At 25.0% G+C, this 24,829-nt stretch overlaps 5 protein-coding genes and 1 pseudogene across 5 annotated transcripts; all 6 read right to left on the reverse strand.

The window, feature by feature from the left end:
• Window positions 1–5,256: 5,256 nt before the first annotated feature.
• LOC108752500 (odorant receptor 4-like) lies at window positions 5,257–6,889 on the reverse strand. The gene is made up of 4 exons (XM_018493345.1): window positions 6,740–6,889; window positions 6,549–6,662; window positions 5,664–5,819; window positions 5,257–5,307 (listed from the first exon to the last, which is right to left on the reverse strand). The coding sequence occupies exons 1-4, from the start codon at window positions 6,794–6,796 to the stop codon at window positions 5,257–5,259; spliced, it is 378 nt and encodes a 125-aa protein (XP_018348847.1). The 5' UTR covers window positions 6,797–6,889.
• Window positions 6,890–9,694: 2,805 nt separating this feature from the next.
• Window positions 9,695–10,994, reverse strand: LOC108752502 (odorant receptor 85b-like). Its single transcript, XM_018493347.1, has 4 exons — window positions 10,869–10,994; window positions 10,681–10,794; window positions 9,883–10,038; window positions 9,695–9,745 (listed from the first exon to the last, which is right to left on the reverse strand). The coding sequence occupies exons 1-4, from the start codon at window positions 10,923–10,925 to the stop codon at window positions 9,695–9,697; spliced, it is 378 nt and encodes a 125-aa protein (XP_018348849.1). The 5' UTR covers window positions 10,926–10,994.
• A 2,281-nt stretch (window positions 10,995–13,275) lies between these two features.
• Window positions 13,276–14,494, reverse strand: LOC108752499 (annotated as a pseudogene).
• A 1,037-nt stretch (window positions 14,495–15,531) lies between these two features.
• On the reverse strand, window positions 15,532–16,619 carry LOC108752501 (odorant receptor 4-like). Its single transcript, XM_018493346.1, has 4 exons — window positions 16,494–16,619; window positions 16,306–16,419; window positions 15,717–15,872; window positions 15,532–15,582 (listed from the first exon to the last, which is right to left on the reverse strand). The coding sequence occupies exons 1-4, from the start codon at window positions 16,548–16,550 to the stop codon at window positions 15,532–15,534; spliced, it is 378 nt and encodes a 125-aa protein (XP_018348848.1). The 5' UTR covers window positions 16,551–16,619.
• Window positions 16,620–19,104: 2,485 nt separating this feature from the next.
• LOC108752496 (putative odorant receptor 92a) lies at window positions 19,105–20,196 on the reverse strand. Its single transcript, XM_018493341.1, has 4 exons — window positions 20,065–20,196; window positions 19,875–19,988; window positions 19,284–19,439; window positions 19,105–19,155 (listed from the first exon to the last, which is right to left on the reverse strand). The coding sequence occupies exons 1-4, from the start codon at window positions 20,194–20,196 to the stop codon at window positions 19,105–19,107; spliced, it is 453 nt and encodes a 150-aa protein (XP_018348843.1).
• Window positions 20,197–22,435: 2,239 nt separating this feature from the next.
• On the reverse strand, window positions 22,436–23,558 carry LOC108752497 (odorant receptor 22c-like). Its single transcript, XM_018493342.1, has 4 exons — window positions 23,427–23,558; window positions 23,236–23,349; window positions 22,584–22,739; window positions 22,436–22,486 (listed from the first exon to the last, which is right to left on the reverse strand). The coding sequence occupies exons 1-4, from the start codon at window positions 23,556–23,558 to the stop codon at window positions 22,436–22,438; spliced, it is 453 nt and encodes a 150-aa protein (XP_018348844.1).
• Between the last annotated feature and the right edge of the window lie 1,271 nt (window positions 23,559–24,829).

Genomic DNA, 24,829 nt, shown 5'->3' on the forward strand with positions numbered 1-24,829 from the left:
AATGGAAACAAAATTGCTTTGTTACTATTATAAATTAAATAAAGTGATTCTATAAAAAGCGTTAGTGGTTAACAATCAATATTTTAAAGTTTAAACAGACATGACTGTTCCACTTTTATTTTCCAATTTGGATTATTATAAAAATAAAAAAATATAATTAAAAATATATTTAAAAGTATATAATTAAAAATATATGTTACCTAAACATTAATTGTAAGCTAGCAATTCTTAATCTAACCTAGCATCTATTATACTGTCAAGAAATGACAAAGACAATCAAATTTCCTGAGGCATTTCAAATCATCATTATAGTCTCTAAAGCTGAAAAATCTTGTTATCGCCATAGACCGCAAATTATCACTTAAAAATGTACGCAAGATTGTTAAAAATATGAAAGCGCTTATGATAGTGAGAAATTCTAACTAAAATAAGGACGTAAGAGATGCGCGGCAGTCAATGAAGATCTGACTATTAAATTCTATTAATCATAAGATCTTTGTAGAAGTCGTAAATTAACAAAAATTAAGAGACAGTTTTAACAGTTTGCCACTGTCTCTACAAAGCCGAATTAAAAAGCTGCGTTACTCATCTCTTTTATTTTGAAAACAAATATTAAAAAGAGATTTGCTTTTTGAAATTGATATGATTTATATTGTAAACTGTAGTTTCGCTTTTCCATTACTATCCACACTGTACACAACTTTTTAATCTGGCTTGATGGAGAAGCCAGAGAAGTGTTAAAATTAATGTCTTTTGATTCCTGATAATCTCTGTAAAGACTTTGGCGTTAATGGTAGCTTGAAATACGATAGGTCTTGGGATATCGTGTATCTCTTTCGTCTTGATCTTAAAAGATTTCTCAATATATCATGAGTTTCCATTTTTTAACATTGTTACGAATATCTTAAAATGATAATTTATCTTTGGCGATAGCCTGGATAGATTTTCCGATCTTATAGACAGTTACATTGGCATCACAATGGCGATTCGAAAAATCTTAGGAAGTTCGATTGTCTTTGGTATATCTTAATATAATACAATTACCATGTTTAATTTAGAGAATTACTAGCAATAATTAAATATAAAATATATTTTTAAATATATATAGGGTGTTTTTAAATAAAGTTTCTAAAGTGCAAAAAATTTTAAGAGATGATTTTTTGTTAAAAATTAAACAGAATTTTTTATGTAAACATATACTTATTCCCATATCCTGTCTTGAAGAGTTCTTTACTTCTTCAAAAGGAGATGTAAAAATTAAGTGTCTATTTTTTTTAATTCTGGACAAGTTAGAAAAATAAAATTTTAACATTTTTTACTAATAAAAAGGATGTTAACATTTTTTAATCTTCCTATATCCTTTTTAATCCTCCTGTAATATATGTTATTAGAGAATGAAACTAGCAACATTTACTTCAATTTTTATTGAAATTTCATATTTTTGAAAGAATCATCTAAAATTTTTCGTAATTATTTAGAAATTATTTAGAATTATTTAAACATCTTGTTTATTTGAACACTCTTTTACAATAGTCCAAAGTAAAAAATAGAAGTCAAACAATAGTGACTATTAACTTTAAAAAATTTTATTTTAAATACTACATGACATTTTCTACAAAAATGACCTCTTTATTTAATTTTAAAAGAAAGCAAATTTCTTAATATTATTGACTTTATATTAAGTTATAGACAATTTTATTGATTAAAAAAATTCTCACTCAGATAATAGTGCGATATTCAAATTAATTTCTCATAGTTACCTTTTTAGTGATGATATTTTGATAATGAGTTTATTTTTTATTCCCACTGTATATCATATTTTTGTTATAATATTGACGCTTTTATAATCTAAAAAAAATCTAATTTCAAATTATAATTGTTTATATACATTTCCTTAAAAAACGACATTCTCTCACTAGTTATTGCTACAAATATTTCTACATGCCTCGGTGATTGAATTGGTATTCCCAGATGAATCAGGAATTTCAGATTTAAACTCTGGCTGAAGTAATATTTTTCGCAATAAAATTATTACAAGTTTTTAATATACTTATTAGCATTATTGTTAAAATTGATTAATCTATTTTGAAATTTATTTTTGGGTACCTATCATGATGTCGGAATAAATTCCGATTAAAATTATTCATTTTCCCTAGAAAATAAAATAAAAATATAGGGAATAATAATTCCGACTAATCCGGAATCTATTTTGGCTTGTTCCATGATAGATGCCCAAATACGTAATATAAAATTATTCGGAATTGAATTCCGATTAAAATTATTTCGATTTTCCTAAAAATCTAGGAAATAATTAAACAATTTCAATCGGAATCCATTTCGAATAATATCTGCCCAGCTCGGTGCACAATTTATAAAACTAAAAAAAAATATGTTTACAAGAATTTGCATATTAATATTAAGATCCGCTTTTTTTTTTCCGAAAATAGAATTATTTCTATTAATTAATTTATTTTTGTCAGTTTAATTTCAAATTATAAAAAATAGAAATAGATGAATTATTTTAAAAAAATTTGATATTCCTATAAGGTCTCTTTTGGGAATGACGCCACAACAAGAAATGGTTGTCAATTAGACATGAAATCGATGTTGAAGTAACGTCAAAATCATCATATCAATGTCGATTTAACATTAATTCGATGAGTCCTTCTTCGCTGGGACAGAATCTTTTTGTTATTGCATCTGAGATTTCATAACAAGATATAAATTTTGAAACTTTACTAAATAATAATTATTCATTCAGATTTATTTTTGACATTATTAATGCATTCTTGTTCACAAGTCAACACAAAAACAATACATCCAAGTAAAAAAAAAACACTTAACCGCGAAATATGATTTCTTACATACCACTGATTTTCGACAAATTTAAAAATATCATAAGAAATCTGAATCTAAAATTCTTTTTCAGTTTTAATAAACTATGTGGATTAATCAAAGTATACAAATATATTCTTTCTTATAACTGAAAGAAAAATATAGTACAATATATCAAATTTTGTGCAATGATTGCAATACATCCTAGACGTGTTCGCATCTAGGCGTGTTCAGATTTTCACCCAGGTGCTCCCCGAGAGAGAGAGAGAGAGAGAGAGAGAGAGAAAGGGAGTTATGTTATTCTTCTGTTTAACATTAAACAACAAGAATGGAGTGATATCTGGGTGACATTCGGGTGAGAATCTAAACTCATTATGTCAAGCAAACTATAATAGAAGATAATTAGAAATCAGAATTTTAGAATATATGAATCAAATAGAAACACTACTACTCAATAGGTAATCACAAAACATAGGTTGCAAAAAGATTATAAATTTCATTGGTTAAATGTTAAAGTTTTAGATACAGAAAAGTTTTTGGGTCTAAAATGCTGTTTATTAAATTATAAGAAAACGACCTGAACTTGCAATTAGACTTAATTCTTACATCACACATATACGGAAGCTTTCAACAAGATATAATTCCTTCATGTATATGGGTCTTCTAAATGATTCGTTTATTTATTATGATAAACTTCTTACCGTGAATAACCTCTTTACAATTACAGTTAAGTTAGGTCTTTCAGCTTTGTTCGCATTGTATCTTAGACAATTTCAAATTGTATTTTTACTTTACTTGTGTTTGATTATTATAACTACGTTATGATTACAATTTCTTATCTGCTTTAAAGAAACTGTTAATCTCACGCTCTTGTTTGGGTTAATGATTCACTTAGCTTTAATATAATATAATATAAATTTTAGATCAATACATACTTTTCTGAATCATTACTTATCTACAAACGTAGTAAAAAAATTCAAGGTATTCAGTGATTCATTTGACCTGTGCACGAAATCATAGTATGGAATTTTTTCGAATATGTGCTATTTTGCTGCAGATCTAAATACCTAAAGGTTTGGATTAAATAATAACATCTTAAATATAATGTATTTGTAATAACAAATTGAAATTTGTGCGCAATTACCGCGCTGCACTTTCATAGCCTTTTAATTTTTAATATTGAAGAAGTATAATTTATATAAATATTATGAATAAAAGAGATATGTGTAGCAGATCAGTTATAAGTAAAATAAAATTATTTCTAAAAAATTAAATGTTTAAAAAAATACATTCATGAAAGTTTTCAAATAATATATACATCATTTTTTCTGCCGTAATTGTCAGTAGCCTGCGAGAAATTTCATTGTTATGAATATTATAACTTTAATAATACCAATAACAAAGCTAACATAGGAGTTAGCATAGTAATTAGAGCACAATAATATAATTGAAATTAATTTAATATTTTATATATTTAATTTTATTTATTTATTATAATTTTATTTTGATTTGATATTGTATCGTACCATAGGAATACATTATATTGTATCGATTAGACAATTTATCCTAAAAACAAATAGTATTAAATGCGACGGTCTTTTAAATAATTAAATTTGTTCTAATTATTTAATAAATAAAGTTTTATTCTAATTGTGTGTGTGTGTGTGAGTGCGTGTGCGTGTGCGTGTGCGTGTGCCGATATTAAAAATAGTAAAGATTAAGAATATTAGAAACTGTAAAATAAAAAACAAAAATGTGTAACAAAGAAAAAATAGTGAAGAATTTAAATGAAATTTGAAATCTTTTGTTAATATCTATTTTAAAAATATAAAAAATTACATACTTAAAATGAAATAATTGACGAATATTTTGAAATTTCAACGATGTGTTGTTATTTCAGAAATGTCAATATTATATTTAATAAATATTAAATATTGTAAAGAATCTTTTTCGATCGAATTAACAGACATTAAGTAATATAATGATATCAAGTAAATATATTTTTATTAATTAAAAAAGTGAAATGAAAAAAATCGAGCATTCTATACTGACTGAACGTTCAAAAATTAATAAAAACTAAAAATATATATGAACAATATATGAGAGATTAAAGTGAAAATCCATCCATTTAAAATATAACGCATACAGGGATGTAGTAACTTCAAAATATTTTATTACAACAAAGTACTCAAACATCAACAATTATTGAATTTCAAAAGGAAATTATATTTGTATAAAAAACTGCTAGAAAGTAAAATTGCAATCTTCAATTAGAAAAATAAAACAAATTATGCAATCGACTAAGAAATAAAATACCAAAGCAATTATTATTAACAATATCTCTACATTAATATTTCAAACTAATGACACTGTACAATTTTATTAAATTATTATATGTATTAATATTAACTATTATTAATATTAATACATTGCATGTAAGACAGATACGTACGATGCTGATGCTTTTATGATCTAAAAGAAATTTGGAAAATTAATTTACAAACATATGTACGTATAGTAAAGAGTAAAAATGAGGTCCTTTTTTTTTTAAAGTAAATAGGTGTAGATAAGTGCGTCATCTGAGAGTAGTAATATGTGGGGATACGTGTTATCTACGCCAAAAAAGGACCTTATTTTTGCTCTTCAGTGTACATACACTGTGTGTGTGTGTGTGTGTGTGTGTGTGTGTGTGTGTGTGTGTGTATGTGTATATATATATATATATTTATTTATTTATTTATTTATTTATTTATTTATTTATTTATTTATTTATGGGAAATGTCGAAACATTTTATTTAACTGTTCAGAAGGATATTTCAAAAACTTACACTCGTAAATGTGGTTAAAGATAAACTTGTAATTCTCCCTGCCGTGATCATGAGTTGTTTTTGAGATCTCATTATTATGAACATCAAAATTTTCCTTTGATTTAACGGTAAATCATACCAAAATGACTCATATGCTGCATCAGCGATTGATTTACTCTGAAAACAGTGTGAAAGATATAAAAGATAATAATATTTCTTATAATTTTTTGTTCTTAAATTAAATTTTGTTCGAAAATCTTATTTATAATAAAAATGACAATGGTTTTTCTAATCTTTTACTGTTATACAAAAATTTTAAAAATAGAAATAAAATAAATATATATCACTTATTGTGAAAAAATAGAAACAGTATAAGTATTATTTTATTGACCAACATATTTTTATAGAATATTTATTTTATTTGATATTAGTTTTATTGTTATAAACAAAAATTTTTAAATAATTACAAAAATCTAATTTTTTTTATATAAATATTTTACTAAAAATGACTTGCAAAGTTTTATTGAGATTTACTAATTAGTTTATAACAATATTTTGATTATTTATAATTAACAAAACAATTAATGTCTGTATCTTAATGTAACTTTACATAAATATTTTTGAATTCATAAAATATTTATGTAAAAAAATTGAGATTTTTATCATTATTTTATAATACATTTTTTCATATATTTCTATTAGAATACACATTTAAAAAATATTACTTTGTTTTTAAATAACTTTTGATGCAGATGATCAACTATCTCTAATTTTTTTGTATTACTTTTAATGCAATTTAGAATAATCTGTAATTTTTTCAAATAATTCTTAACATATTGCATTTGCCTTACAACCTCCTTAAGTACTATGTATACACTTGCAGTTAATTTTCAAATATTTACTAACCTTCAGATTGAGATATTCTCCAGCAAAACATAAGATGAAAACTTCTAATATTACAGCAAGATAAGCAAAAATGGATTTTAATATTGTTGTGACACCAGTCTCAATATAAAACGACTATATTGATAAATAATAAGATCAAATATATACATTAACTGCAATATTAATAACAATAAATTTATTGCTGTACTCACAATTATAATAATAAATCCTAAGCTGCAAATAACTAGAGTATTCCAAATAACTTGCATCAAGGCAATAAAGGAGAAAAGTGTTTCGATGTTGTCAGAAAACCAAAAGACTCTGTTGTGTCTCTCAATCAGTACACCTAATGTAGATGTGGAAGTCTTATCAGGAAGAACTTTCGCAGAAATAGTTTTGAATTCTTGACATAATATATCAATTTGTCCACTTACATGAAGCACCTAAAGTATATATGTAAATTTCTGTAAAGTTTCCAAGTATGGAAAATATCACATATATTTTTATGAAGAATTGTTTGATATAAAACAGTGTAAAATCAATGCACTTATCAGTAATATCCAATTAACACGTTAAGTGCCGAGATTATTTTATTTATTTTTCTATTTACATATTCAACTATATTTTCTTGTTTCTAAAGCTTTTCAATTTTTAGTATAAGGATATTAAATTTTGTGTTGACGGTCACCCGCGACTAATGCGGCCCGAACGAAAAATTCATTGTTGATTACTGGTGGTCGACACGGCACTTAACAATTATAATTATTAAATTTGTATAACACGTCATAATTCATATACATATAAGTTTTATATATCAAAGCGTATATGGAAAAAACAACTACAGTTGCCACGACCAAAATCGCTTATCAATGCATTTTTTGGTTATAAAAACTATAATATAATTGTGATAACCATAAGACTGGCATATCTTAACGGTTATGACTGTAAAGATATGTCCATCTTACGGTTATCACAATCAAATATTGATGGGTGAAAATTATTATTATTTCCGGTTGTGATAATTGTAACACTTTTTCTGTATATGTTAAAAATAAAATTTTGTTTTGAGGAGCCAAAAGGTTTGCAAGTTATAGCCGCGTCGTGATCCATTACTAATGTCAACGTTTTGTTGCCGTTCACTTTATCAGTGGACTCCTCGCCCTGATAGAGTAAATGGCAAGGTTCACGAAACGTTGACATTAGCAACGATGATCTGCAAGCATTGGACATCTCTAAAGAACTCGTGAAAACCTCAAAAATATTTGTTCTGATCTGTCTACTGACATAACGTACAATTAAATAATTTCTATGAGAAATAAAAATAATAATTTATAAGATAAAACTTACTAAGGTAGAAATTAATGCGTTTACAATAGAAACCGTGCTCGTATTTAACAATACATGTAGAAATAAAGTTAGGGCCAGCAGCTCAAAAATCGGCGATTGCTGATTTTCGAAAGGAAAATATACCTTGATAGGAAATTCCCGCAAGGTATTATTGTAATCTTCGATTTCATATACAAAATGAACTACATAACCGCTTAAAAGATAAAACACCCCAACAATTATATAAATACTAATCATAACATTAGCATAAAAATGTGATGTATTGGCTTTGATTGTCATCACATACAAATGCTGATCAATATCAACGCATTCATGCCAATCATTGTCCATAGCAGCCAAGAGTTGATAAACGACTCTGTAATATATTACTTTAATTAAACACATATTGGGATAAAAATGGCACAGTCTATTCAAACTCTATAAATCATTAATTGAATTAAGATACGCTACGTTTATAGAAGATCTAATTGACAACATATGTAAGAAACACACATATATAAGAAAATAATATCTAATTTATATTATTATTATTATTATTATTATTTTGTGTTACAGAACGAGATTGGATAAAATTAACGTTTGCAGCGACACAACATCTTACCGACGATGTATCCAAAGTATAATTACTTTAAAAATTGTCAAACTGTAATCTAAAGACGCGGGTAAGCTATCGACAAGATTTGAAAGCTCGCTGATCTTGAAGTGCTCGTATACATATCGATATTGAAAGTATTGTACAATCAGTATACTACATATATAAATTAGCCAATAGGGAATAGACACATCTGGCCACACACCAAGCAATTGAAGACCGATTTTCAATACCGGACTGACGGTACTTGTGACTATCATTCGTATATAATATTGAAATCGCGAAAGAATAAAGATCGTCGACACTATGGTTTGTGAAAGAACTGAAAGAGTACTAACAGTTTCTTCAATTGCAACCCTACGCAGTCCATCCCCTCTTACGTATAAATATAGATGTATCAATGTATTGTGTAGTATAACAGCAAATCGAAATTGAGCTCATTATTTGTATAGACATCCTATAATTTTTTGTTGATGGTACTCGCAAAGTAGCTCGCAAAGTAATAAAGATATCGGACTTAAACTCAGAATGAACAAATTGATGTCTAATTGTCAGTTACCTTTTTTTTACAAACTTATCCCTTGACAACGCGATTCAAACATAAAAACCAAACATTTGCTATTTTCTACATAGCAAAAAACGTACAGTAGTATGTGTATTAGGTATTCTGACCGAACTAAATTGAATTATATTTGTGTGCAGTTCTACCTTTATCTTTTAAAGAAATAATTAGGGGGGAAATAACAGAAAGAGAGAAAGAGAAATAAAGATATAATAATAAGTAATTCTCTTTAATGATTCTAAATTATAATGAAGAATATTCGCTTGAGAAAGAAATTTTAGAGGTAAAATTTTTTTCAATTAAAGGTATTACAAACGTTTAATTTTAAATGTAACTATATTCAATGAGATATTATCAAACTGAATATACAATTCTTTAATAAAGAGTCAATGTCCGAAAATCCCATATACTGCGCAGTCGTATTCTTTAAATATAAATATATAATGTAATATAATAGTAATAATAATAGAAAATACAAACTTATTTACATTTATATGAAATATTTTATAATAAATGGAACTTTTAATTTATATAATTTAACAATTAATCAATAATAGTTAATAATCTGTTAATAATAATTTAATTTAGATTATCAATATTGTTTTACTCATTGATTCATTAATGACGTTATTATTTCAACAAACGTATATTACATTTTTGTTCGAGTCAATACATCACATTCAGGACAGATATATATGATACTGATGCCTTCATGACCTAAAAAACAGAAATAAAAAAATTAAGTCTCTATATTATATTTAAATTCTATATTATGTTTAAAGGACACAAGTAGCAGATTATAACCAAAATGAAATTCCTAAAGAATTAAACATTCAAAAAATTTTAGAAATTACATTTGTAAATGTGTCAAATGACATATCCATCATTTTTCCTGCTGTGATCGCCAATCGCTTCTGAGATCTCATTATTATAAATATTATCATTTTACTTTGACGAGATGGAATATCATACCACAAGGATTCGTATATAGCATTAGCAATTAATTTACCCTGAAAGCAAATAGTTTTAAATACAACGGCTTTTAGCATAATAATGTTTATTGATTCTACTATATTCGATAAATAAAATTTTTCTTTAATTATTAATTGCCAATATTACGACATTAAAAAATAAATAGACTATAAAAAATATCGAGGAAAATAAGATAGATAATAGAGAAAGATTAATAAAGGAAGATTTAAAATTAGAATTCTGTTTTATTTTTAATATAAAACATTATGTAATTTTTAATGGAATGACAATATTTTGGACCTAAAAAAATTTTTTTTTATTAGAGATATCAACATTACATCGACATTATATGTTATATTTATAAAACAAATATCATTTCTTAAATAAAAAACGTTATTGTTTAAATAATTAAATAATTTTGAATAATATTATATGCATTTTAATATATTAAAGTACATATTATCTTTAAAAAACAACACCATGTATTTCATCATAATACTATGATTATACTCGTATATGTATATATAAATTAGAATAAGTACTTATATTTTGATTTTTTTTAAATCTTATTATTAGAAATATATATTCATGATTACATAGTGTCAGAAAATTTTATTTTTATTGCTCATAACAATCTTGATTAACCATTTCGTAAGTATTTACTAAAATATAATACTTACTTTGAGACTAAGATATTCTCCGGCAAAGCAAATGATGAAAGCTTCAGCCATTATAGCAAAGTAAGAAAGAACCGTTTTTATTAATACGAAAATACCAGTTTCGCTATGAATACACTAGTTCGATAAACAATAAAAAGAGAAAAATGATTTACACCATCAATTATTGCACATTTACTATGAGCACTTACAATTATGATGAAAAATCCTAGAAAACAAATAACTAACGTATTCCAAACAACTTGCATTAATGCAATAAAGGAGAACAATTTTTCGATGTTCTCGGAAAATGATATAATTCTATTGTGTTTTTCGATTAGTATTCCAAATAAAGACACGACAGATTCATGAAGAAGAATACTCCTAGAAATTTTTCTAAACTCATAACACATTATATCAATTTGCCCGCTAACATGTAGTACCTAAAATATACTTAAATTTTTGCATAATTATTTTATATGAAAAAGATTCTCGTGCTATAATAAATGTATTTCGAACAATGCACATACTTTTGTATAATATACTTATTTGTTCAAAAGTTAATTCTAAAATTTTGAACACAAGTATTAATTACACTTCTATACTTTTGCGTAGAAAATATAACAAATCGTATATAACAAATTTATACAAATATATTTAAAGTAAAATATTAATACAACTGAACCACTTTAGATAGAAATATATTATAATCTTGTGTCACAAATTGCTCTGTTAAGTATAAATTAAATCAGATAAAAATATACATATAAAATGTAATAATATATATAGTTACCAAAGTAAGAACCAATCCATTTAAAATGCAAAGAATGCTGACATGTAACATTACATGTAAAGATATTGTTACAACAAGAACCTCAAATATCGGCGATTGTTGAGTTTCAAAGGGAAACTGTATCTTTATAGGAAACTGCCGTAAAGTATGATTTTGATCTTCATTTAAGAAGACAAAACGAATTACATAATCGCCTAAAAGATAAAGTAGCGCAACGGTCGCATTAACACTTAATAAAGCGTTAGAAATAAAATGTGCTATATTGGCTTTAATTGTCATCATATACAAATGTTTATCCATATTGATGCACTCGCGCCAGTCATTATCCATAGCAATCAAGATTTGATGAAGAACTCTGTAATATATATATTTTCAATCTGTCAGATGTTTCAGATAAAAAGATTACATTTTTTTCAATAGATCAACGTTGTATTTAAGAACGATCAAGCTAAAGTTTAGCTGATGACATTATATTACTTCAATTACGGTAAATAAAATAATGTGTTAAGAAATTGATAGAAAATCATATTTTTCGAACACGACGATTAAACACAGTTGAACTATTACACAGAAAATATCTTACTGACGATGTATCCACAGACCAATCAATTTAAATAACGTTAAACTATATTCTAAAGTTACAGTCAAACCGTCAATGAGATTCGAGAGCTCGTTGATCTTCAAATGTTCAAAAATATACAAATACTGAAAGTATTGTATAATCAATATGCTTAACGTAAAACTCAGCCATTGAATGGTAGAATACGAAACACACGGCCAAATGCCGAGTATTTGAAGACAAATTTTCAGCACTGGACTGACAGTACTTGTGATTACCATTTGTGTGTCAATTGTGTTTAAAATATAAGAAAATAAAAATCAGTACTTGAGCATTTGTTCGATACTTTAGACGAGAAGTAAATGAAACTGTATTATACATTTCTCCAAGTATTGTATATCCCCACATGGTACACGATCCCCACTCGCGTAAATATGGATCAATCGCCATGTATTGTATAGTATAATAGCAAATCGAGATAGAGTTAATTTTTTATGGACATTCTGTAATTTTCTGTTGATAGTTTAACAACGTACATTATTTTCAAAGTAATAAAGATATTGAACTCTGGATGAACAACTTAATGTGTAATTGTTAGTTCTTTTTTCTTGCAAACTTATCTCTTGATAAGTAATATAATTCCATTAAAAAGAAATAAATGTCCGCTACATTCTGTGTAGAACAATAATTATATATTAGGTATTCTAAGCAAATGGAACTGAATTATATTCTTGCAGTTTAACCTCTGGTGTTTAAAGAAATAAGGGGAGAATAACAGAACGGAAATGTAATGATGAGTAATTCCTTTTAATTATTTTATGAACGGTATCATACAAAAAACTCGCTTAAAGAAGAAATTTTAAAAGTATAAAAGTTTTTAATTAGAGATATTAAAAATATTTAGTTTTTAATATGCCTATAATTAACGGAATATGCCAATACACAAACACAATGTACGATTCTCTAGGAAAAAGTCAATGCCTAAAAACATCTAACATTCTCCACACTAATATTCTTTTAAATAAGACCGTACAATATATATAGTAATTCCCGAAATCAAAAAATTATTTGCATTTATATTAATTAATATTTATTAAATATAATTTTTAATTTACGTAATTTACTAAATAATAATTAATAATAAAAAACAATTAATAAGCTGTTCATAATAATTTAATTCTAAATTCATTGTCAATACTGTTTTACCAATTGGCTTACAATAATTACATTATAATTGCGACAAATGTATATTTCGTTTTTACTCGTATTAATACATAGCATTCATGACAGATATATATGATATTGACGCTTTCATAATCTAAAAAATAAGAACAAAAAAATTAATTTTGGTTTATACATTATATTTGTACATAAAGAACACGTGCAAATTGATTATAAGCAAAAACATTGATTATAAGCAAAAAACAAAATAATATCTTTAAAATTAAGTATCGAAAAATTTTTTAAATTACATTCGTAAAAGTTTCAAATAACATGTCCATCAGTTTTCCTGCCCTAATCACTAATTGTTTCTGAAATCTTATTATCATGAGTATTATCAATTTACTTTGATGTAACGACATATACCACAGCGACTCATAGTTGTATTAGTAATTAATTTGCCCTAAAAGCTAATAATGTTAAATGCAAGGTTTTCTACATAATTATATGTATAATAATAATTATATTTAATTCTTCTTAAAAAATTAACCTATTAAGTATGTCTAAAATAAATATTTTAAATGTTATAATAATATTATAAAAATTAAAAAATAAAGATATTATTAGAGAATAACAATAAAAATTTAAAAAAAAGTATAATAGTAAAGTGATAAAATTAGAAAAACTTTATTAGAAAAATGCTTTATTTATTAATTTCTAATTTTAGAATATATAAGAAATTACATATCTTTAATAAAATGATTTACAAATATTTTAAAATTTTAGTAATCTTCTATTACAACAAAAAAGCAGAACAATCTTCTGTTTAAAAGATATCATAATATTATATTTGTGAAACCTTTTTTAAGACAAAAACATTATTATTAAAAAAATTAATTATTTTACATAATATTTTATGCACTGTAATATATTAAAATATTATCGTTAGAAACCAATGTTTATAGGTATTTTTCATTATAGCATAATTGGATATATAAACTCGGCAAAATGTTAGATATATAAAATATATATTTATAATTTTAAAAAATAAAATTTTAAATACTTAGACTTACTTTGAGACTAAGATAATTTCCGGCAAAACAAATAATAAAAGTTTTAGTCATTATACCAAGATAACCAACAATGGTTTTTATCAACACAAAAATAACAGTTTTGTTATAAATATACTAATTCAAACAAGAAAAAAGAAAAAGTATTATATATCTTATAATTATTACACATTATTATATAGTTATTATAAAACTTACAATTATCAAGAAGAATCCTAGACCGTCAATGACTAAGGTATTCCAAACGACTTGCATTACACAATAAAGGAGAAAAGTTTCTCGATTTTTTCGGAAAATGAAATAATTCTGTTGTGTCTTCTCGATCAGCATTCTAAATAAGGACACAGTAGATTTATGAAGAAAAGTACTCTTAGAAATACTTCCAAACTCGTGACACATTATATCAATTTGTCCGATTACGTGAAGTAAAGCACCTGGAATATACTTACATTATTAAAAAATTGTAATTATTAGATATGAAAGAGATTCTTGCTATAAAAAATGTGTTTTGAATAAAATGAATAAACATTATATGTATATATATACATATTCTTATACAGTATGTGTTCATCAAGTTATTAAAAAAAGTTTTCTCGTAAAGTTTAACTTTTTTAACACAAGCATTAATTAGATATATTTTATAACTTCTTACGCAGAAATATAACAATTTATATACATCAGTATTGCACAAATTATTTAATGTAAAATTTTAATTCGATAGTATCAATAATTTAATACAACCTTGCATCATAAATTGCTCTGTTACATTAAACCTAATAAATACCAATCTAGTAAATACTAACTAATAGTAACATAGTTTCATAATTTTACATTCAATAATATAAATTTAATATAACATATCTACATAATCATTATACTATCGAATGTGATATTATAATATTAATATTATGTTATTGTTAGTTGGTATTTATTAAGAAATTAGTTAAAAATAAAAATATTATAGGTTAAATTTAAAATGTAAATTTTACTAAAATAAGAATTAATCCATTTAGAGTATAATGCATAAATCCTTGTAATATTACATGTAAAAATATTGTTACAACTAGAAATTCAAACATCGGTGACTGTTGAATTTCAAAAGAAAGTTGTATTTTTATATGACATTTTTTTACATTTACATTATTTTTATACAAATGTAATTTATTAATCGACAGTTATTAATAAGACAGTTGTCAATAAAAAATTAAATTTTAATTTATTGTAAATATTTTTTACTTAATATATTATAATTGCATCAAATAAATATCGCATGTTGATATCACGTATTAATATCAATACATAGCATTTAAAACGGATACATACGATGCCGACGCCTTCATAATCTAAACAAAAATACAAGTTAAAAAATTAGAGACACATATATATGTAATAGTAGATTAAAAAATAATAAGCAAAATATGTATATAGAATTACATATTTTGTGATAATTAAATATTCAAAATATTAAAGAAATTACACGAGTAAATGTTCCTAATGACATATCCATCATTTTTCCTGCAGTAATCGCCAGTCGTTTTTGAGACCTCATTATTATAAATACTATAATTTTATTTTTATTTGACGGCATATCGTACCACAACGATTCGTATATTGCGTTAGCAATTGATTTGCCCTAAAAGTAATGCAAATGCGACGAAATTTTTTGATACCTAAATGTTTAATTTACTTTACAGTAGTTTATCTAATATATTATATTATTGCCAATATTTAAAAAATGTTATACAAATTTGAAAATATTGAAAGAAGTAAAGAAATTATAGCAGAAAAATAGTAAAATTATTTATATTAAATTTGTAATATATTTGTGTTGAAACGTCATGTTACTATACACTGAAGAAATAAATATTATATGCAATAAAAAATATTTTTATTAAAAAATTGATTTTCTTAAGTGATATCTTGAGTATTGCCAAATATCAAATGTTTTTTTTTTTTTTTTTTTTTTTTTTTTTTAAAAAAAAACAACATTGTACTTTTATCATTAGTCAATGCAATTATGTGATTAAGCTTATGTATGGATGATTTACTATGTGTTGAATATTTACCTTTAAACTAAGATATTCTCCAGCAAAGCAAATGACAAAAGCTTCAATCATTACAACGAAGTAACCAGAAATAGTTTTCACTAACACGAAAATCCCAGTTTCGTTATAAATAGACTAATTTAACGAATTATAAAAAGAAAAATGAATACATATAATTAATCATTAGGCGTGTGTATTTTAATACTTACAATTACGATAATAAATCCTAAACAGCAAATAACTAACGTATTCCAAACAACTTGCATTAATGCAATAAAGGAGAAAAGTGTCTCAATATTGTTAGAAAATATAATAATTTTATTATGCTTCTCAATCAGCAATCCAAAAAAAGACTCAAAAGATCCATGAAGAAGAGATCCCTTAGAAATATTTCTGAATTCATGACACATTATATCAATTTGTCCGCTTATATGAAGTACCTAAAATACACTTACATTCTCACAAAAAATCATAATTGTTATAAAATAAAGAGATTTTTTGAAGAAAACATTTTAAATATAACAATTCGATAAAAAAATGATATTATTAAAATAATATTATTATGTAATATAAGTTTAATTACAAACAAATTTATTGTGTAGATATTATTGTAAAATTTTTCTAACATTGACATTAATACTTTAATATATGACAGTTTTATATATATGACAGTTCGTCAACAAAACTGAAAAAAAAATTATACAATATATATAAAGAAAAATTTTAATGTAAATGTGCTCACAATTATACGTTACAAATTAATTAATTACATAATATACATTAAAAAATGTACATATACGAATATGTGTTACCAAAGTCAACATTAATCCATTTAAAATAGCGATTGTGCATGCATGTATTGCCACATGTAAAAATAATGTTACAACGAGAAACTCAAACGTCGGCGATTGTTGAGTTTCAAAGGGAAATTGTATTTTTATAGGAAGCTGCCGTAAAGTATCATTTTGATTTTCAGTAAAAAGTACAAAACGAATTACGTAATCGCCTAAGAGATAAAGTACTGCGACGACCGCATTAACACTCAGTAAAATGTTAGATGTAAAACGTGCTACATTCGCTTTGATTGTCATCAAATACAAATGCTTATCTTCATTGGTGCACTCGTGCCAATCATTATCCATAGCAGCCAGGATTTTATGAAAAACTCTGCAATATGTTACTCTAATTTGTGATATGTTTCAGATAGTCACATCATATTTTCTTTTATGAGACCAGGGAAAAAATCTTTCATATATAATTATTTACAATTATATATAATTATATATAAAATATGTCCAAATATATAACATTTTTTTCCGAGGACAATCAATGTTGTACATATGTTTTAATATTTAAATTAAGATTTAGATTAATAATCACTTTCACTTAGAAAAAATGCACTTAGAGGACAAATGTTAAGAAACTAAAGGAGAATCTTGTTTCTTGATTATAGTTATATACTCGTATAGACTTGCAGAGCATAGAGACAAAGTTGAACCAATACATAATACATAATATCTTACCGACGATGTGCCCACAGACTGGTTAATTTAAATAACGTCAAACTATAATCTAAAGCCACAATCAGACCGTCAACAAGATTTGACAACTCGCTCATCTTTAAATGATCGAATATGTACAAATATTGGAAGTACTGTATAATCAGCATGCTCAACATAAAACTTAGCCAATGAATGGTAGAATATGAATCACCTGGCCACATGCCAAGAAATCGGAGACCAACTTTTAATGCTGGACTAATACTAGATGTGATCATTTGTCAAAGATTTTAAAAACGTGAGGAAATAAAGATTAGTTTCGGCACATTTGTTCTGTATTCTAGTTGAGAAGGAAATGAGAGAGCACTGTCCATTTCTCCAAGTGTATCCCCATATGGTGCGTCCCCACTCAATAAATATGGATCAATCGCTATTATACGATGCACAGTATGACGATGAGACGAAATAGACTTTATAATTTTCTTATACTATAATTCCATAAATAGTCTAATAACGTATAATACTTTGACCGTAAAGTAATAAAGATATTGTACAACTAAGATAATACAAAAAAAAAGATTGTTTACTGCGAGACCGTTACCTTTTTTGCATTTTTTTTCTCTAAAATGCAAAATTATAAGCAAGAAGGAAATGTCCAGATGTTTACCATAATTTCTACCTTTCATGAAGGTATTATTAAGTGCATGACATGCACTTAATATAATACGTGCTTGCACGTATTATATTAGGTATTCTAAGCAAACGGAAATAAATTGCGTTCATTTAATTGATCTTCCAGTCTTTGAAGAAATATGATGAGGGGAAAACAACAGAACTTTCTAACTGAATATGAAGTGACTAGTAATTTCCATTAATAATTCGAAAAATGTTTTTCGCATTAAACTTGCATATTGAACAAATAATTGCAATTCGAAATAATATAGTCGTTTAGTTACAAATAATCCAATAAAATACGAATTAAATATCTTATAATAAAAAGTTATCAATTATAGAGTTAAAGTAGCCTGAATACTATTACAACCTGCATATTAATGCAAGCTCATTTTGTTAAATAAGAATGAACAATATAATAATAATAATAATGATAATACACAAAATATAAAAGATTATTTGCATTTACATTAATAACTATTTTCTTAAATGCAATTTAAATGTATTATTTATTAATTAATAATTAATAAGTAACAGACATCAGCTTAATTTGATAATGTAAGTTCTAATCTATTACAATTTTTTTAATCTATTTTAAATTCCCTATAGTATAATTTCAGCAGATAGAGATCGTACTACTTTGTTGATGTCAATACATAGCAATCAAAACAGATACGTATGATGCTGACGCCTTCATAATCTAAAAAATTCAAGTTAAAAAATTAAACTGGATTTACAAATTATATTTATACATAATAGACACATAAATCAAAATAAATTAAATAAAATAGAATTAATCATCAGACATTTAAAAAATTAAAAGATTACAGTCGTAAAAGTTTCAAATGACATATCCATCATTTTCCCTGCCGTAATCGCCAGTCGCTTTTGTGATCTCATTATTATAAACACTATAATTTTACCGTAACTTGACGGCATATCATACCACATTGTTCCATATGTTGCATTAGCAATTAATTTGCCCTAAAATGCAAATATAATAGCTAATCTTGTATAATTAATTTTGACATAAAAGAATTTTCTATCATCTATATTGTGAAAACATTATAATCAAAATATTCGAAATTCTTTAATAATATCATTTTTACTTTTATTTTATTTAAAAAAAACTTTATAATAAATAATTAGCTGATAAACATTTTATTATTTTAGATAACTTTTGTTATAACAGATACAAATTGCCATTACCTTAAAAAATGTATATCACGTACTTACAAAATAAAATTTTCTAAAATAAAAAATATTCTTATTTCAGAAATCAATTGTTTTATATAATGTTTTAAGTACGACAAAATTACATTTTTATTACAAAGTAATGTCTATTATAGTATTCATTATTATATAGTTATGTTATGTTTAAAATATATTATACATTTACTGATAATCATTCTTGCTTACCTTGTAACTAAGATATTCTCCGGCAAAACAAATAATGAAAGCTTCCAACGTTATGGCAAGATAAGCAAAAACAGCTTTCATTAATGCAAAAACACCAGTTTTATTATGAATAGACTATATTATTAAGTAACAAAAATGAGTGAAAAATATGATAAGAATCACAACGTTATACAATTATTATAGTACTTACCATTATGAAGGCAAATCCTAGACAACAAATAACTAAGGTATTCCAAACAACTTGCATTAATGCGATAAAAGAGAAGAGCCGTTCCATGTTATCGGAAAATGAAATGACTCTTTTGTGTTTCTCGACCAGCATCCCCAACGATGATATGGAAGATCCATAACAAAGATTATTTTTAGAAAAATTTTTCAATTCTTTACAAATAATATCAATTTGTCCACTTATATGGAGTGCCTAAAATATACTTAAATATTTACAAAAATTACAATTATTGCATATAACAAATTTTTTTCTATTTTAAATACTTCTTGTACAAAATAAGTATTGTAATCGTATATGTATAATAAATTTTATTTATTTTATTTACTCTCAAAAATATTTAATATGATATTAATTATATTTTAAAGATACTACAGAAATGCATCATGTATGTTTGATTTATATCACATAAAGTAAAATTGCTTTATGAAAAATTTTTATGCAAAAACGCTCATAAATTTATGTAAATCGTTTCGTTTTATGAGAAATTGAAAATAAGAAATATACAATATGAGTTACCAAAGAAAAGATCAATCCATTTAGAATAGTGTTCGTCCATACTTGTAATATTGTATGTAAAAATATTGTTACAGCAATAAATTCAAATACAGGCGATTGTTCGATTTTAAACGGAAATTGTATTTTTATAGGAAGTTGCCGCCCAGTATTATTATAATTTTCATTTAGAAATACGGAACGAATTACATAATCGCCTAAGAGATAAATTACTGTAATAATCGCATTACAACTTAATAAAGCGTTAGAAAAGAAATGCGCTATATTAGCTTTAGTTGTCATCGTATACAAATGTTGATCAATGTTAATACACTCGTGCCAGTTATTATCCATGTCCTTCAAAATTTTATGAAGAACTCTGTAATATATACATTACTTTAATATGTTGTTTCTAATCAGATGTTTCAGATATGAATAATATATTTTTTTTCTTCAATTAACGTTGTATACTTCAATGTTTAAATTAAAATTCCAAATAACAAGGTGACATTTTAATGATGATTTATTATTGATGACATTAAAAAAAGTTCCAATTAGAAAAAATTAGATCAATATGTTAGAAAACTGAAAAATAAATATATTTCTCGAATACGGCGATTAAGTAAAACTACAATATTACATAGTATACTATAGTATCTTACCGACGATGTGCCCATAGACCAGTCAATTTAAAAAACGTCAAACTGTAATCCAGAGTAATAATCGAACTGTCAACAAGATTTGATAATTCGCTGAACTTCAGATGATCGAAAATGTACAAATACTGGAAGTATTGTATAATCAACATACTCGACATAAAACCTAAGCAATAAATGGTAGAATACGGTATACCCGGCCAAAAGCCAAAAAAACAAAGACCAAACTTCAGTGCTGGGCTGATAGTACTTGTAATTGTCATTTGCCAATATAAATTTGAGAAAATAATCACTTGTTACATTTGTTCAATACTCTGGTTAATAAGGAAATACAAGTGCACCGTCTAATTTTTCAAGTGCATCCCCACACGATGTGACCCCACTCCGGTGAATACGGATCAATCGCTATCATATGTCGCACAGTACAATAATAAGACAAGACAGAACTCATTATTTGCATGAACATCCTATAATCTTATTAGCAATTTAATGTCGTGTACTTTGATCAAATTATACTACTAAAGTAAAAAAAAAGTAACTCTCTGAGGAATAGCTTTTTTTCAAACTTGTATCTTTAGCAATATTATCAATAAATAAACGTCTACAATTCCCATCAACTGCAAAAATTATTAAATGTATTATTATATTATGATTGTGACTATACATTAAAGTTTCTGACAAATAGAAATTGATAGTATTCATGTCATTCAACTCAAAAGTAATAACGTAATCGATGAACAAAGGAACTGTACAATTGGAGATATAATGACTGTAAATATCCTCTAATAATTCCAGAAAAGTAATATTATACTAAAGACTTGCAAAGAAGAGAAATTTCAAAAGTAAAAGCTTTGAATATAAGATATTGTCAATACATTTAATAAATCAAATACGAAATGTGTGCATACAAATTGAATATTTTCTGATTTATATTAAAAAACAATGATCAAAAATATATAATATAATATATATACATCATTTTTAAATAAGAATAAGTAACAGTATTCGAAGGAAAAAAAATTATTTTCAATTAAATTATTTTTATATAATAAATACAACTTATATAGTACATTATAATTAATAGTGTAAAAAGTTAAATATAATAATTCTTAATTTAATTTCTATATACTTTTTAACATTATTGCTTATATAAATTTCAGAAGGTAAAAAAGTTCTTGATGATATCAATATATAGCATTCAAAACAGATATATAAGACGCTGATGCTTTCATGATCTAAAAGAATAGAAATTATAAAAAATTATAAAAAAGTGTTTTAGAAAATGTTAATGATAAGCGAAATAAAAGATGCACAAATTATTTAGAAGGTTACATTCGTAAAAGTATCAAATGACATATCTATCATTTTTCCTGCCGTAATCGTCAATCGCTTCTGAGACCTCATTATTATAAACATTATAATTTTTTCTGTATTTAATGGCATATTGTACCACAATGTTTCATATGTTGCATTTGCAATTAATTTACCCTGAAAAAATAATACAAATAATTCCAAATCGATCTCTTTTATTCAACTTATTTGACAGAAAACATTTTCAATATTACTGTGACGTATTACAAGAATATTTGTTATAACAATATTAAAATTTTTTATACAATTTTTTTATATTATTAAAATATAGAAGATCTTCTATAATTATAATAAAAAATTTATTGATAAAATACAACTTAGTAGTACATTATATTGCAGATTATATTTCAGTAATTTTTTATAAAAAATAAATCATTATTTATAACACTACAATATATTATAAAGAAATACTTTTTTATTATAAAAAAATATTTATAAAATAAAAAAGTATTATTTACAAGTTTTATTTTCTTAAATGACAATATATACATATTGCAGCACATTAAAATGTTTTTGTTAGAAAACAATATTGTACATCTTTATTATAAAAATAACACAATTATGTTGTGTAAAAGAATAATGTATTTTTGATTAACGACTTTTAAATACGCACCTTGAGGCTAAGATGTTCTCCAGCAAAGCAAATGATAAAGGCTTCAATCGTTATGACGCAATAAGCAAAAAGGGTTTTCACTAATACGAAAACATCAGCTTCATTATGCATAGACTAGTTTGACAAATAATAAAGAAGATAAAAAGTATATACAATACAATTCCAATAATCATGTATTTATTAGTACTTACCACTATGAAGACAAATCCTATACTGCAAATGACTAACGTATTCCACACAACTTGCATCAATGCGATAAAGGAGAAGAGTTGTTCGATGTTCTTGGAAAATGAAATTATTCTATTATGCCTCTCAATTAACATTCCAAATAAAGGTACAAACGACCCATGAAGAAGAGTGTTTTCGGAAATATTTTTAAACTCTTGACATATTATATCAATTTGTCCGCTCGCGTGTAGAACCTAAAATATACTTCAATTTTTATAAAAATTATAGTTATTACATGTAAGAAAAATTGTTACTATAAAAAATATATATAAATATTTCAAGTATATAGATATAAGATACTTTTATATATTACATTTTAATAAAATTCTTTTAAAATATTTATACAATGACATTTTATTTTAAAATTTCTTATAAACAGAAATGGCATATGTATAATATACATATGACTAAAATTAACAAATTAAAAACAAAAAATTTGATATAACAGATTTTGCTGTAATTTATAACGCAATGTTATAACATTGCCTTATAAATTACTTTGACATTAAGACACAAACAAATAGAAAACACAGGTAAATATATATAAAATATAAATTACCAAAGTAAAGATTAATCCATTTAGAATAGCGACCGTGCATACGTGTAACATTACATGTAAAAATATTGTTATAGCAAGAAGTTCAAACATCGGCGACTGTTGAGTTTCAAAAGGAAATTGCAACTTTAATGGAAGCTGTCTTGAAGTGTCATTATAATCTTCGATTAGAAATACGAAACGAATTGCGTATTCGCCTAAGAGGTAAAGTGCAGCAACGATGGCAGTAAAGCTCAATAAAGCATTAGATATTAAATGCGATATTTTCGCTTTGATTGTCATTATATACAAATGATTGATATTGATGCACTCACGCCAATCATTATCCATAGTAGCAAGAATTTTATGAAGACCTCTACAATATTTTATTTATTTCATCATATGTTTTAGATAAAAATATTATATTTGCGAGGAATCATTGATATTATATGCATTAATGTTTTAAATAACATTTAGATTGTACTATGCAATTTTATATTAAAAAGTATCGCATTCGAAATATATACAATACCAAAGAAGGATCTCATTTTTTTAATACGAGTAGTTAAGCAAATTGTACTATTGCTGCTGTATAATAACAAATACCGTGCTGATCCAGTTTCAAATAGCTTAACGACCACGAAGTGTGCGTCATTAATAACCAGTATATTTTTTACGTTTGTTATATTTGTTAAATAATATATATAGTAATGATTTTAAAATTACAAAAATTATCGTTATAATAATACAATATACATTATACATATATACATTATAATGTATACGTATATAATGTATATATATATATATATATATATATATATATATAAT

Source organism: Trachymyrmex septentrionalis, unplaced genomic scaffold (assembly GCF_001594115.1).
Source record: "Trachymyrmex septentrionalis isolate Tsep2-gDNA-1 unplaced genomic scaffold, Tsep1.0 scaffold60, whole genome shotgun sequence".
Lineage (NCBI taxonomy): Eukaryota > Metazoa > Arthropoda > Insecta > Hymenoptera > Formicidae > Trachymyrmex > Trachymyrmex septentrionalis.

Excerpts from the sequence above, each read along its gene's own strand:
- LOC108752497 (XM_018493342.1), bottom strand. The coding sequence starts at position 23,558 with ATGTTAATTGAGAGGCATAATAGAATAATTTCATTTTCCAAGAACATC. Across the intron at positions 23,350-23,426 it reads TAGGATTTGTCTTCATAGTG|TCTATGCATAATGAAGCTGA; the intron begins GTAAGTACTAAT and ends TTGTCAAACTAG. Across the intron at positions 22,740-23,235 it reads GAGAACATCTTAGCCTCAAG|GGTAAATTAATTGCAAATGC; the intron begins GTGCGTATTTAA and ends TTATTTTTTCAG.
- LOC108752500 (XM_018493345.1), bottom strand. The coding sequence starts at position 6,796 with ATGCAAGTTATTTGGAATACTCTAGTTATTTGCAGCTTAGGATTTATT. Across the intron at positions 6,663-6,739 it reads TAGGATTTATTATTATAATT|TCGTTTTATATTGAGACTGG; the intron begins GTGAGTACAGCA and ends TTATCAATATAG. Across the intron at positions 5,308-5,663 it reads CTTTAACCACATTTACGAGT|ATCATAAAAGCATCAGCATC; the intron begins GTAAGTTTTTGA and ends AATTTCTTTTAG.
- LOC108752502 (XM_018493347.1), bottom strand. The coding sequence starts at position 10,925 with ATGCAAGTTGTTTGGAATACGTTAGTTATTTGTTTTCTAGGATTTTTC. Across the intron at positions 10,039-10,680 it reads GAGAATATCTTAGTCTCAAA|GGTAAATTAATTGCTAATGC; the intron begins GTAAGTATTATA and ends ATTTGCTTTCAG. Across the intron at positions 9,746-9,882 it reads CATTTGACACATTTACAAAT|GTCATGAAGGCATCAGTATC; the intron begins GTAATTTCTAAA and ends TCTGTTTTTTAG.
- LOC108752501 (XM_018493346.1), bottom strand. The coding sequence starts at position 16,550 with ATGCAAGTTGTTTGGAATACGTTAGTTATTTGCTGTTTAGGATTTATT. Across the intron at positions 16,420-16,493 it reads TAGGATTTATTATCGTAATT|TCTATTTATAACGAAACTGG; the intron begins GTAAGTATTAAA and ends TCGTTAAATTAG. Across the intron at positions 15,583-15,716 it reads CATTAGGAACATTTACTCGT|ATTATGAAGGCGTCGGCATC; the intron begins GTAATTTCTTTA and ends ATTTTTGTTTAG.
- LOC108752496 (XM_018493341.1), bottom strand. The coding sequence starts at position 20,196 with ATGCTGGTCGAGAAACACAAAAGAGTCATTTCATTTTCCGATAACATG. Across the intron at positions 19,989-20,064 it reads TAGGATTTGCCTTCATAATG|TCTATTCATAATAAAACTGG; the intron begins GTAAGTACTATA and ends TTAATAATATAG. Across the intron at positions 19,156-19,283 it reads CATTTGAAACTTTTACGACT|ATTATGAAGGCGTCAGCATC; the intron begins GTAATCTTTTAA and ends TGAATTTTTTAG.